Source organism: Molothrus ater, chromosome 6 (genome assembly GCF_012460135.2).
Source record: "Molothrus ater isolate BHLD 08-10-18 breed brown headed cowbird chromosome 6, BPBGC_Mater_1.1, whole genome shotgun sequence".
In the NCBI taxonomy this organism is placed as follows: Eukaryota; Metazoa; Chordata; class Aves; order Passeriformes; family Icteridae; genus Molothrus; species Molothrus ater.
Genome location: NC_050483.2, coordinates 728,730 through 741,701, shown reverse-complemented (window position 1 = coordinate 741,701; position 12,972 = coordinate 728,730). Strand labels below are relative to the sequence as shown.

At 41.8% G+C, this 12,972-nt stretch overlaps 1 protein-coding gene across 4 annotated transcripts in view; it reads right to left on the bottom strand.

Moving 5' to 3' along the window:
- The window catches only part of MICAL2 (microtubule associated monooxygenase, calponin and LIM domain containing 2), a 76,540-nt gene that overhangs the window by 12,156 nt on the left and 51,412 nt on the right, over positions 1-12,972 (bottom strand). For 2 of the 4 annotated variants that reach the window (XM_036384621.1, XM_054515268.1), the window contains exons 10-20: positions 12,668-12,794; positions 12,388-12,478; positions 12,147-12,294; positions 9,940-10,139; positions 8,961-9,073; positions 5,831-5,902; positions 5,104-5,253; positions 3,868-3,972; positions 2,452-2,670; positions 2,139-2,240; positions 1,419-1,547 (exon numbers count right to left, since the gene is read on the bottom strand). In XM_036384621.1, coding sequence (XP_036240514.1) covers positions 1,419-1,547; positions 2,139-2,240; positions 2,452-2,670; positions 3,868-3,972; positions 5,104-5,253; positions 5,831-5,902; positions 8,961-9,073; positions 9,940-10,139; positions 12,147-12,294; positions 12,388-12,478; positions 12,668-12,794 — 1,456 coding nt within the window. The remainder of the gene's footprint in view (positions 1-1,418; positions 1,548-2,138; positions 2,241-2,451; positions 2,671-3,867; positions 3,973-5,103; positions 5,254-5,830; positions 5,903-8,960; positions 9,074-9,939; positions 10,140-12,146; positions 12,295-12,387; positions 12,479-12,667; positions 12,795-12,972) is intronic. The other 2 variants (XM_054515267.1, XM_036384622.1) reach the window with 2 other exon arrangements.

Sequence of the window (12,972 nt, the reverse complement as noted above, 5' to 3'; positions counted from 1 at the left end):
GCTGGGTATGCAGGCATCAAAATGCTCATGCATGTAGATCTGCCAAAGTGTAAATGTAGTCCTGCTTAACCAGCCAAATATTTACGTTGAGATGAACGTATATTTATTGTGCTGGTGACAGAACTCGATTTTCTTGCTTCAGCTGAGCTGCATTCTACCAGTATCTCTAGAGAGAGCATTTTTCAGCTGAAGTAAACCCAGCCTGAGTGAAACCAAGTAACAACAAACTATTGCCACACCATTTAAATACAAAGGCAAACTAATCAAGGCTGGCAGTGCACTTTAAAGAAAATCCAGTTTTTAAAATACCCAGAAAAAAAGATTGGTCAGGACAAAGGTTCTCCAAGAAGTGATGTTAAAATCCCAATGAAATTATTTCTCACAGAGTTTCCATATGATTAAAACCCTAGTTCTCATGTTCTAAAGGGTTTTTCAGATTGCTTGGGTTTGGGTTTTGGGGTTTTTTTATTCTCTTTGCAGAGTCATAATAGTCCTCCAAATCAAATGAACATCAGCTCCCAATCTTTTGGAAACCATGACTTAGCTTAAAACCCATCACATGCTACACCTCTTAGCTCATAAAAAGTAAGAGGTAAATCCAGGCAAAGGAATTACTTTGAAGCTGAATGAAGGGAATTAGGGGATTACTGCAGCAAGGCACCTGCTGAGCTCGCAGTGTCCTTGAAGGGCCGTGTCCCCTGGATTTCCCTGGGGACTGGGAGCCAGGCAGTCACTGCAACACAGCACATGAGCATCAGCCTCAGTAGGAAGAACTGAGTATCTCTGACCCAAGTGTCACCTCCTTCTTTCCAAGTATGGATGTTTCCAGAAGTTCTGCTGCTACAAAGAACTGTATTCTACCTATTCACATGCAGAAGCAAGTTTAAAGTACTAGTAATTAAACAAACAATAATAAAATGTCTGTATTGGTAAATGCTCATACAATTCTAAGACATGTCCAGTCTAAGACAGGGTTAAAATAACCATCATTGTGCAGGTTTTCCCCTGCAGAGCAGATGGATATTCTTATGAAAAGAAACATAAATTCCACCCAAGCCAAGAAAACTAGCCCCACAGCACACAGTTTGCTTTATAATGGGAAGCTTTCTTCAGCATGCCTGTGGTATCATCCTACAGTAGATCATTTAAAACAAGCAGCAATGCAAAATTTTCAGAATTAAGTAAAAAAATGTTAACCATTGGCTTTGTTCTTCACAGCTTTTACCTAAGCCATACCTGATGACAACATTTCTCTTACAAACATGCAGAACTAACAACAGCAAAAAGGGAAAGCTTGATTTAAATGTGAATTACGACCCATACAACAGGTCCGCTGGCAGCACCTTCCATCCAAGCCATTTCTCAAGCAGCTTGAGTACAAGTTTGGGTTTTACATGAAAAATCTCTTAATAGAGTACCTGTTGAGAAGAAACAGCAGAGGAAGCTGAACCAACAGATGATGAAGCAGCAACAGCTGAATGATGAGGTGGAGGGCAAGAGGGAGTTGGGGGCTGAGAATGGGGTAAGCCTTTAGTAGGTAGCTTATTCTGTGTAGAGCAGAAACAGGAGAGTTACCCAAGAGACAGTGACATCAACACAGGTTAAGTTCACAGTCATGCATCAAAAAAACCAGAAACATAACAATGACAGATCTACTCTTCTTGCTACCTCTGTACAGTAAGCACCCATGAAAATCATCATGGCATCTTCATGGTAAATGGTATTATTGTACCATTTCTTTAATAGAAATATTCACAGTGGGCAGTAAGATAGTACTGGGAGAGAGCATAATGAAATCCAGCAAAAACCAGAGTGCACCAAGCACCACTGCTCAGCAACTGATTAGAAACTGAGCCAGCAGTGTGTGCTTAAGCACAAGACATAGTTTATTTGAATACATGTCTCTCCTGCTAAAGCACTCTGATTAGCTTTAGGATTCAGATTGTTTCACCTCAATTAAACTATGCAATAATATTTAAACAACACTTTTTACTGGTTTCAGTAGAATCCACATTACTTTTCAGATCCACACAGAATGAAGGAAGTTAAAACCAAAACCACTGCAATTTCTTTCCCTTCATGAATTCTTATACATCTTCCAAATAAGCAGTTCTTCAGGTGCAAAACTTAAAATTCACCTTTGGAAACTCCATGTATCCAAACATTGAGGCGAGATGTGCTGCTTTCTCTTTAATGTTCTTTTTATGGAATTCCCTATTTGCTATGGTCTGAGCTCTTTTCTGCAGTGACAGCCAGGGAAGGACAGCCAAGAAAAGAAAGAGAGAGATTTCAGTTAAAACCACATCCACGAACAAAACACCGAAGTTTGTAGAAAGACTTCTTATTGTCTTAATACAACCTACAGTCAACAGAGAACAAGCCAGCAAAACCACGGTACACAGATTATCACAGGCATTTAAGAGACAGAAAGGAAAAGAAGTTGCTTGTCACCTGTTTCATTTTTTCCTCCAGGTGCTGAAGACGCTCAAGCACTCCAGAAAGTACAAATGCAGCAGAACAGGCAGAGGCGAGATTTTCAGAGGTTTCTGACAGACTGGGCTGGGGATCTGTTTTGTGTACAGTCTTTGCTCTCCTGGCCATATGATCAGAACCATTTAAAGACTGTTTGGGTTCCCTGACCTCGTGTTCACTCCTAGCTACCACCTGAAACTGGGAAACACTTGAAGTGAACAAAACTCTGCTTTCTGCACTAGCATGCAGGATATGCAGCTTTTAAGGATGCTTCCGAAAGAACGGCACAGTCATGCACATAAAATGTTCTCACATCACTCTTTGCACACTGTCTACTGCACTTCTGGTGCTTGTACACATGCACTGAAATAAATCACTCCTACACAACTTGTGCAGGCCGTGACATTCTTCTGTACACTTCTGAGTTTTTGTGAGTAACCTCAGACAGCAGCAGTGCAGAAGAACATCTTCCTCTAGAGTTTACAGCAAAGGTTTTGGGTTGGAGTTTTTTAGCAGCACATCTGCCTGAAACTGAGCTTGTAATCAAATTATATTTATGAGGATTTCAACAGTAATTCTTGCCATAGTTCTACATCTAATCTGACCCAAATCAGCATATAATGTATTACAGATTTAAGGCATTTTCTGAGGAGTTCAGAACACATCTCTGAATTTGAGTTTTCATATAAAATAGCTTCTGATCTGCAGATTTCCACTTGCAATACAGTTCTCAATTCACTGCAGACTGCTCTTGAAGTGCCATTACAGGATGTTTACTACAATTTAAAACTGATGAAAAGTATCAATACGGTTTGAGATGAGATTGCTTTCAGTCAAAGTACCAAGAGAAAAATTTAGACTACATTTTTCCTCATATATGTGATGCGGCAAAAGAGATTTCAGCAGAAATTCTTATCACAAATTCTACTTATAGAAATAAAATACCTGGGGCACCAATATCAGCTGGTCAATGCTCAAGCCTTTATCTTTTTGCCAGGTTTCTCTCTTAGCCTTATCATTACAATAACCCAAAGCATTGGGTATATATGCACAAATTTTTGGGTACTGCTGTAGTTTTCTCACACATTAAAAGCAGCTGTGTAATTACATTCATACAATTTGGAGTCTAGATATGGTAACACAGAAATCAACACTTATGTTTTCAGGGTATTTCCACACTTTCAGAGAGTTTGCTCATCTGGCAAAGTAGGTGTGAAATAGCCTTTATTTTCTAATGGCATTTTCACAATTCCCAGCTAAATGTGTCTGTGAACTCTGCAGTTTCCATCCAAATATTGCTTTGTATCTTATGTAGCTCTGCAATAGCAGCGAGTTCCCAGCAGTGAGAGAAATGCTGTGCTTGCCAGGTGTTAGTTAGCCCCAGGAGCTTCCTACCTGCCTTTTTGGTTGAGGTGGAAGAAGGCTTGGATCCATAGGTTTAGCAAAGCGAGGATTAACAGGAGGGTCAGAGGAGAGCAGGGCCGGTCTATCTGTTACCTCCTTGTAAAGCATTTTTAAAATTGCAAAGACAGAGTAAAGGAGAAAAAAAAACGAAGACAGTAAATAGGATTCAAAGAATTTCTGAGGCAGGAAGAAAGAAAAGCTTCTTTTAAAGATGCATTACTATGAAGCTTAAGAACACATTTTGCATATTTTTGCCACCTACCCATTTTATTAGCAACTGCTACCATCAAAGATATACTTTGAAGTTGAGTTGAACACATTCAGTACTTTTTAACAGAGTTTATGATCAAAATAACTCCCTTCAGCATGGCCAAGGAAATGTCTGGCCACTTACCACACACTGAAAGCTCAGGGCATTGACAAGTAGCCAGGCAGTGTGCAAACAACTTTGGTTCAAGGATACACAAAGTCACTGGACATCTATAAAGCCTACACTACTGGAGGACCTAAATATCTAAATAAACAAACGGATACAAGGATGAAGAATTAAGAAAGCCACCATCTTTGTCAAAACATCCACACTTTGCTCATCCGTCCTTCAGGTCTTTCAGATGACAGATCTAAACTCTGCTAATTCCAACTATTTCTGGCTGAAGTGTGATTTTGAGCTTCTCCTCCCTACCTTGGCAGCATGGGATTGCTTTTAGAATACCTCTAGTCACACTAACAACAAACCATGAATACACTGTAAAACGCATAAATGTATTCCACTCTGCCTAGTTTTGGAATGGAAATGGCAGCCAGACATATCTTGCAAGAGATTAGGTTTCCTTTTGACACTTCCTAATTTTCCATAAAGACAGGCTCCACAGGATATGCAGTGTCCTTTATTTGAAAAACACAGGCCACAACAGGCCTTCTGCAATACTGTATGCAGCCACCTTAGACTTCCAAACAACACAAATTCCACAGGCTCGCTTCCATGAGATTTCTAGACACTATAACACAGCAATATGTTATTGTTAGATGCATTAGTCAATCTATATGACTTGTATTTGTTTACCAAGTATTGAGAGAAATACTTTTAATTTGCATAAAGTATTAAAAAAGACAAGCCACTCCAAACACCTAAGAGACTCTTGTCTTCCCTGGGAAATCTGCATTACCTTCACAAGGAGGGACTACAGTTCAATTTCAGAGATGCTTTCATGTTCATCTCTGACCTACCTGTCGCCTCAGAATTGTATTGGAAGAATTCTCTTCAAACTTTGCCAGCAGCTGAGTTGCCATTGATTTGACTTTGTTCTGGTTCATTCCTTCTCTGCATTCACTCTGTTCTTTCCCATTGTTTGTCCCCTGGCTTGGAAAGCCTGAAGTCTGCAAGGAAACAACAAACTGTGTTTTTCTTGTGTTTCCTACAACACTCATGAAGGGAGAGGAGGAGAGAGGTAACATCCTTTTCAGCAAAGGGTGAAAGGAAATACAGTCTGCAGTATACTAAACAGGCAACTTTTGCATGTTTAGCATGCAAAAGTTGCCAAAAAATATTTTCTTGGGTCCCAGAGTACAGTAAAAGGGAACATTAATTGGTGCTGCTATTCATAAAGCAGAGTCACAAAGGTGATTAATCAGAGAAGGGCTAGAAACCAAACTGCAATGCAAACTCTTCAAATAAAAAATTGTCTAAATAGACAATTAGGAAAAGGAAAAACAAACCAATACCTTAAATGTTCCTGTGTCAGAACAAAAACTAGTGCAATTTAGTTAATGCTCTACTCCCTCCCAAATGATTAATTTATCTCTTCTTTAGTGCACGCCACAGTAAATTCAAGATTTCAAGGGAGAAGTTTTTTCCGTGCCATGCTCCAAAGGCCAAAGCTTGGTCCCCCAGCTCCCACTGCTTCCTCAGCTCTGGTGTCCATCTGGACATGGGTGGGCACCACTGAACACCAACCTGCTCAAAGACACCAAAGAGGCCTTTCCGACGCCTCTTGTTCGTCTCATTTTCTTCTGTTTTCCCTTCAGCCTGAAAGGGCAAAGCCAAAACAAGTTCCATGGGTTACTGCAGCGATTCCCATGTTTACCCCAGCAGCTCCCCCAGGAGAAGTTCCATCCCTCAGGCAGATGAGGTCTGGGCTGTGCTCAGCCAGGCACACACAGGTGAGCAGTGCCAGCATCAGGGGGTCTTGCTGCCCTCCCTGTCAGATCCCCCAGCTCACAGGATTGCTCCTCATGAAGGGCAGTAAAAGCCATCACACAGCCCCTGACTGGGAGCTCTCACTGCACTCCAGTGCATGAGAACACATGCTTGTACACTGTGCTGAACAGGCCCTACAACTTGGTGTTTATTTTTCCCTCTTTCAGTACTGAGGAGTTTAGAATTCATAAAGTATTAACACATCCTTGAAGAAAAAGGTTTTACAGCATGAGTTATTCCGTGAATTTTCAGCTAGACTGCACTGTTTTCCAGAGAAGTAACAAAATCCAGAAACCCCTCAGTCTTTCACTGTAACCCCCAAATCTCTCTTGAACCATCTGTCCGCATGCAGATCATGAATTCATAGCACAGTCATGCTTCCATTTTTGAGTAATTACTGGCTGCCTTAAAGGTCTGTCTCCCTCATAAGGTTCACCTCCCTGACTATGGCTGAACATTACAACACTTAAGCAACCAAATTGCTTATTTTATGCTCGAGCCACGAAGATATTTCATTATTTTACTCAACTAGAGATTACACAAATCAGTAATACTTCATACTCAGCCTGCACAAACTTGAAAAGTAGTCAATGTTGGCAAATTTTTATCACTTCTTATAACATTCAGTTGTGATGATTTGATACGGTGATAATTTATGAACAATAAACTATATTCCACTTATTGGCATTTGCCCACGCTGTAACTTAGTGCCTGCTCAGCCAACTTAAAAAACAAATAAAAGGAGTAAAAGGAATTCCTTAAAAAGAAATAAAGAAAGATCAAAGAATGCAGGCTTCCTTTTTACATATAGACTGTAATAAATCATTATGCAATGAAGACGAGTAATCCCAAACAACTTGTGGGCAAACACCAAAGGAATCAGATGACAATATTTCAATTACTTTGCTTTACTACGTTGTCTTTCAAGCAGCAGCTCAGTAAAACCCAGCTTTGCACTACCTAGAGTCATCAGTCTACACCCAGAAAGGGTGAACACAGAGCAGCACAATGTATTCTGCATAATAGCCTGGGCCACATAAAAGCAGATTTTGCCTGAGCGAATGGAGCAAAGCAAGATGCTGCCTTTCAGAAATTGGGCAGAAAGGACTCTCATTAACATGCTGACAAAGAAGTGAAAGACAAAGCAATTTAATTGCCGAGCAGGACTCCAAAAGGGCTGCGCCCTGCATTGTGTAAACACCTCCATTCATTTATTAGTCTGGAGCACAGGAAATCTCAGTTCCTCTCCAGCCGGGCTGACACTCCAAGGAGAATGGAAAACATGATCCAGCTCAGCACAGGCTGCCAGAACAGCCACAGCCACCCCAGCTCCAGGCCCCGCTTCCTGGTCTCTCACAGCCTGCGCCCAGATAAGGATCCCTCCTCCAGCCCAGTCCAAGGACAAACTGCATGCCATGGAAGTTCAGTTAGCAACACTCCCTGCTCTGCTAAAGCCTGGACAGAACAATTGATATATATGCACCTTGATAATGCTCAGCACCACTTTATGCAGGGGAAAGAACCCTAAAACTGAAGCTACAGCCAAACCCTGAACTCAAGCAATTACTTTCCAAGGAGCTTAATTTCCCAGCTAGTTTCAGCTGGTTATGGCACTCCCAAGTCTGTCCTAATCCAAGAACCCTAACCCACCTTGCTTGGTTTCACAGCCCATCTGTGACAGAGCTGCAAAACCTCACACAAAATGCCTTGTTTCCCAAGCTGATTTAGGAAATAATACTTCCACTTCTCATTTCCAACGAGCTCCCCTAGTGTGAAACCAGAGGGGCCCTTCAAGCAAATCACCTTGTGCTTTCATGTACTGCCAAGAACTCCAGCTCCTGGTATGACAGAAGGCTTATTTCATGACAGGAGGTTAATCAGAGGCTCTATGGCTCAGTAATGGAAAGCTCTCCCCACTGCTAAAAGTCTGTTTACTTCTGCAAACAACTCATTGAAAAACAACACTGTGGTCATGATAAAGGTTTTCCTTCTAAAGAAGTCATCCACAAGAAAAAACAAAGTTTATTCTGCCTGTTTGGTTTCTCACAGCTTGGCTATCTGGGAACCATGTCACTTAGTTTTGTGTATATGTGGGTGGCCGGAAAAAATTATTTCCTAACAAGGATATTTTAAGTTACTGGACAATTGACTGTCCATAGGTTTTGAAAAACAGTTTGCAGGATGGAAAATATTCAAGACAAAAGTCAGTGTAGGAAGTATCTGGAAATTCTGGAGTAATTCTTCAGGTGAAAAAAATAGAAATCACATTTCTACAGGACAAGAGAGCAACAAATATAAAAAGCAGTATATTAATATACTGAGAAATGCAGTAGATGTGTACATGTGTTAACTCAGGCCCCTGCAAAGCTTCAAGGCTCTGTAGTCCTTAATCACAGCACGTATGGGCATGGATTTTTTTATAATACAGGGATATAACAGGGCCTGTCAGTAAGTTTTCATTAATAAGTAACCAAGAGAGAAAAGTACACAGGCATGACTAAGAGATTGTTATCCCAAAGCTGCTGATCAACCCGCCCACTGTTTGTCACCATTGCAGGTTTCCTCTGTAGGAGTTGGAAAGCTTCTCTTCAGAACCCTGACAGCATCCACAAACTGTGCAAATCACTGGTTTTTCCAACAAGCAGCCCTCCCTCCCAATCAATAAACAGTCTAGCATAGCACTGATTATTTGAACTGGTATATAATAAAAAGGCTGTATATTCAACTCCAGGAATACAGAGCTACAGGACTCTTTTTCTTACACGTAGAAATAGCTCAGAAAATTATAGCAGTGTATATATAAACCTCTTATTTCTGAGCCTGAAAGCTTATTTTCATCTTTTCAGAAAAAAAATATTCATAGGGCAAGTCTTGCTTCACAACTCACCTTTGGTACTCGTTTTCTTGGTAAAGTTAAATTGATATGATTATTAAAGATGAAATTTGATGATTTTGGTGAACCAGGATCATTATTTTCTCCATTTTGCTTCTCAGCAGCATCTGTTGAAAAAACAACTGCTTAGGATATTTACTTAGATTTGGTTTTAAATTATTCTAAGCCAAAGCTTTCCAGTTGAGTGCTGGTAGCAATTATATATAAGAAACACAGACAAATAAAAGTAAATACATACAATGTAGGGTGGCTTTTTAAAAAAAGGAGGAGAGAAACACAAGCATCAATGTACTACCAGGGAATCACAACAACTTGATACATGCCCTCCATGATGTCAAGCAGCAGTTATCCAGCTGCTTCTACTCCCTGAAACCACCAAGGACCCACAAAACCTGGGTCTTCAATCAAATTCTCCCCCATTTCCTGTGTTAAGCCCGAGGTAACTCCTGCAGGCCAGAAGGGCTCTGCTGGTTATTTGTGGGAGCAAACAAACTCCACAACTTTTGTGGAAGTTGTAAAGCCGGTATGTTTATTACAGTGCTGGATGTGGGGATCATTCCCCTAACGTGACATGCATGCCTCTGGGAACTCTAGATCCTCTTTTATCTCCCTCTCAAACACATATGCATGCAATGTCACAATAAGTTCATGTTCATTTTACTGATTTCATGTGATATTTGCCACTAATTCTTCTTTATCAGAAGGAACTCCTGGCTCATTTTGACCCTGCTCTCTCTGTCCTCCTTATCTCTGTCCTTCAGCAGAAGCAGTTTCTCTGAGCATAGGTTTTTGCGAGAACAGGCAGTCAGACTAAACAGCCATGTTTGCAAACTACAGACTTAACTCAAAGATGTACATTTCACCTAAATCAAAATGGATTTCTACTCTGGAAAATTCCTACTCTGCCTTGCTGGGAAAAGCCTCTTGGCTGGAGAGCAGTGCTCATCGGCAGCCTGGACGAAGGCTCACTCACCGACTGCGCGCAGAGGGGTGCCGCGGAACAGCTCGTAGAACTTGGACAGGTAGAGCACCATGCTGAGCTTGTCGGGCTCCCCAGCCGAGCCCAGCTCCTGGCCCGTGGTCACCGGGGGGATCCCAAACTCCCGCTCAGCCACGTCGAAGGCCAGCTGGTTGTTCCTCACCGCGTCCTCCTCGTTCAGGGCCTCGAAGTCACTGCGGGGACAGACAGACAGCGGCATCGCTCATTCCCGCTCCCCTCGGGAATGCACCGTGCCCCCGTGGTACAGCAGCACCAGCAGCTCAAGATTATTGCAAATACTTATTTTATTATTGCAAATACTGCCTTTGCCAGAAATGGAATCTAAAAGCTTTTTCACTGAACTGGACCTTGTTGTGGTCCTACCAAAAAATATCTTTATTTATTGGAGAGATGCAATTCTTCCTCAGAAGTGCTAACAAACCTTTTCCTTCTCCAAATACAGCTGAACTACTACGGACTTCATCCATTAGCAAGAGATTACTTAGGTTCAATTAGTTTTATAAATCATCAAAGCCAGGAGGAAGAAATTTAGGACAGCATTCTATGGAAGTAGCATATTATGTATGTGCACACACATGCACAGACACTACCTTTCCTTTTTTAATGTGTTACACACACGGTTTGAGCAGGGGCCTCCTGCCCAGGTCATAACTGAATTTAGCAGTACACTAAATAAGTGCATCACACATCTGGAACTCTGTTATCCACTCTCTAATCCATTTTCTATGAGACCTATTCTAAGACTCTGATCTTTTGAACAGCTTCCAAAATTCATGATTAAAATAAACATGTAAATAAATTACAAAGCTCCAGGCAGGGTAGTTTCTTTCTCCTCACAGTGGAATGTGAGTTTTTGAATTCCCAAAGAATTTCTCCTCTTCTCTCACCCATCCACTGCCCATTTCTGGAGCTGGGAGCTGTCACTGGCAGCCACCTCTCCTGCCTGCCTAACTTTCATCCAGCCAAGTCCTTCTGCAGGCTCATTGAATACAAGAAGCCAACAAGATCCAAACACAACATTAATTGAACAGCAGGAGGTCTGTTAGCTCAGGAAGATAAATTTATTGACCTTGTAGAGAGCAGTGCAGAGAACATGTTTTCCACAGTCAGCAAAGATTACTTTGCTTTCTGTATCTCTGTATCCTCTCTCCCAAAACCATCCAGAATTCTAATTCTTTTAAACCAACCCAAGGCCAAAGAAAAATTCCTGTTCTTAAAATCTCAGCTCTTCCTCTGGCAAAACTGTACAAACAAGCACTCTAGGTACCACTCCTATTTTTTTCCAATTTATCACACCTCATAAAAAAGTTCAATCATTCCTTTCATTTATCCACAATAAAGGGAGGTTAACAGTAATTCATGTGTGACTCCTAACTCTCTGTAGGAAGACAAAAGAATGCATCCACTGCATTTTGGAGACTGGTGAGAAGAGAGAGTCACCCCACTGACTGCACCCAGCAGTGCCAGCAATTGCTATTTCTTGACACCTGTTACACACTGACCTTCTTGTATCTAACTATGAGACATTACAAAATATTCAGATGCATGGAATTGGGTCATGCAGCACTAGGACCCCAGAAACTGTGCCAAAAGGGGAATGCTGGCTTACACTCAACCCCCTAGGGCAGTTAATTTTCAAGGCCCAGCTCTTGTTTCACCCACATGAAAGGACTCTGTGCTCTCCTGGACAGAGTTGTACAAAACCTCCATCAACATTTCCCTCTTTGACTGTCACAGCAACCAGAACAACAGATGAAGAATGGCTCCTTCAGGCTCACCCAGCATTTCTGTAACTCAGGATTGTGCTTCATGGCTGTGGTTTCAAACAGACACCAAAACCTGTCTCCAGGGATCTGGGAATGCAGCTCTACACATTCCCCCAGAACCGCAAATTTCGTTTTAAATAGACACATGACTCCCACAAACATGATAAATCATAGGGTTCAAAACCCTCCTAGTTCTTTGAAAGCACATCTATTTCATGCTAAACAGCATGCAAGGACATACAGAAGAAACACAGCAAACCCAACCCCACCCTTCCCCCCTCCACGCCTGGCCACGGTGTGCACTTCCTTGCAGAAAGCAGCCACACAAGGGGACTGTGGAGTGTCAGGGCTGCTCTGGCCTTACACTGCCCTTTGCAAATGCCTCAGCCGAGGAGTTCCCCAGCTGTCACTTACATGAGGTCAGGCCTGAAGCGATGGATGATGGCACACAGAGCAAGGCCACTTTTCCAGGAGCTGGTCAGGTCAGTGACATTGACGTTTCGGTATCCCTCCGTCTGCTTCTGGCACCACGTCAGAAGCTTGTTAGGCCGAATATCTGACTCTGCACAAAGGGGAAAGCAAACCTTTCAGTCAGCTTCTGCATGCTCAGAAGGCCACAAATGTTAAGCCACAGCAAACAGGAGATGCCACTTACCCTGTCTTGTGAGGTTCACTGATCTTCTGATGGAGCTCACTCTTTCAAGAGGACACTGCTGTAGCTCATTGGTAACATATAATTGTCTCACCTACAAGGAAAAGCAATCACCAGCATAACATCAGACAAAAAATCCAGTTTTGTTTCCAGGTTAACTTTATCAGCAGCTGGTTCTAAATTAAGGAGTCTCCTGAAGATTTTGTTTACACACTCCTTGCAGCTCTATTTACCCTTGATAAAAAAAGAACTGATTTCACAAGCAAGCCTTTTAAGTACTGACCTGGTGAGGTCGAACACAGCTCGAGTTCAAGTTTGGGTATCTTGTTCCCGGGTCAATGGTGTACTGGTCAAAGTTCTTATTAATGTTTTCAGGGGTTGTTTGAGGCAAGAGTCGATAAATGCTCTCTCTTGGAGAGAAAAAAGATGCAAGATTTATGTATTAAAATAAATATTTATCTATAAGAGATTGGGGTTTTTTTGCAGCTGCCTAAACTTCATTTTGGTTCTGCCAGGAAAAGTTACGGACCAAATGCAAAATGTATCCATCCCATTTCTTATCCCCACTCAGCAGAAGGATGCCAGACA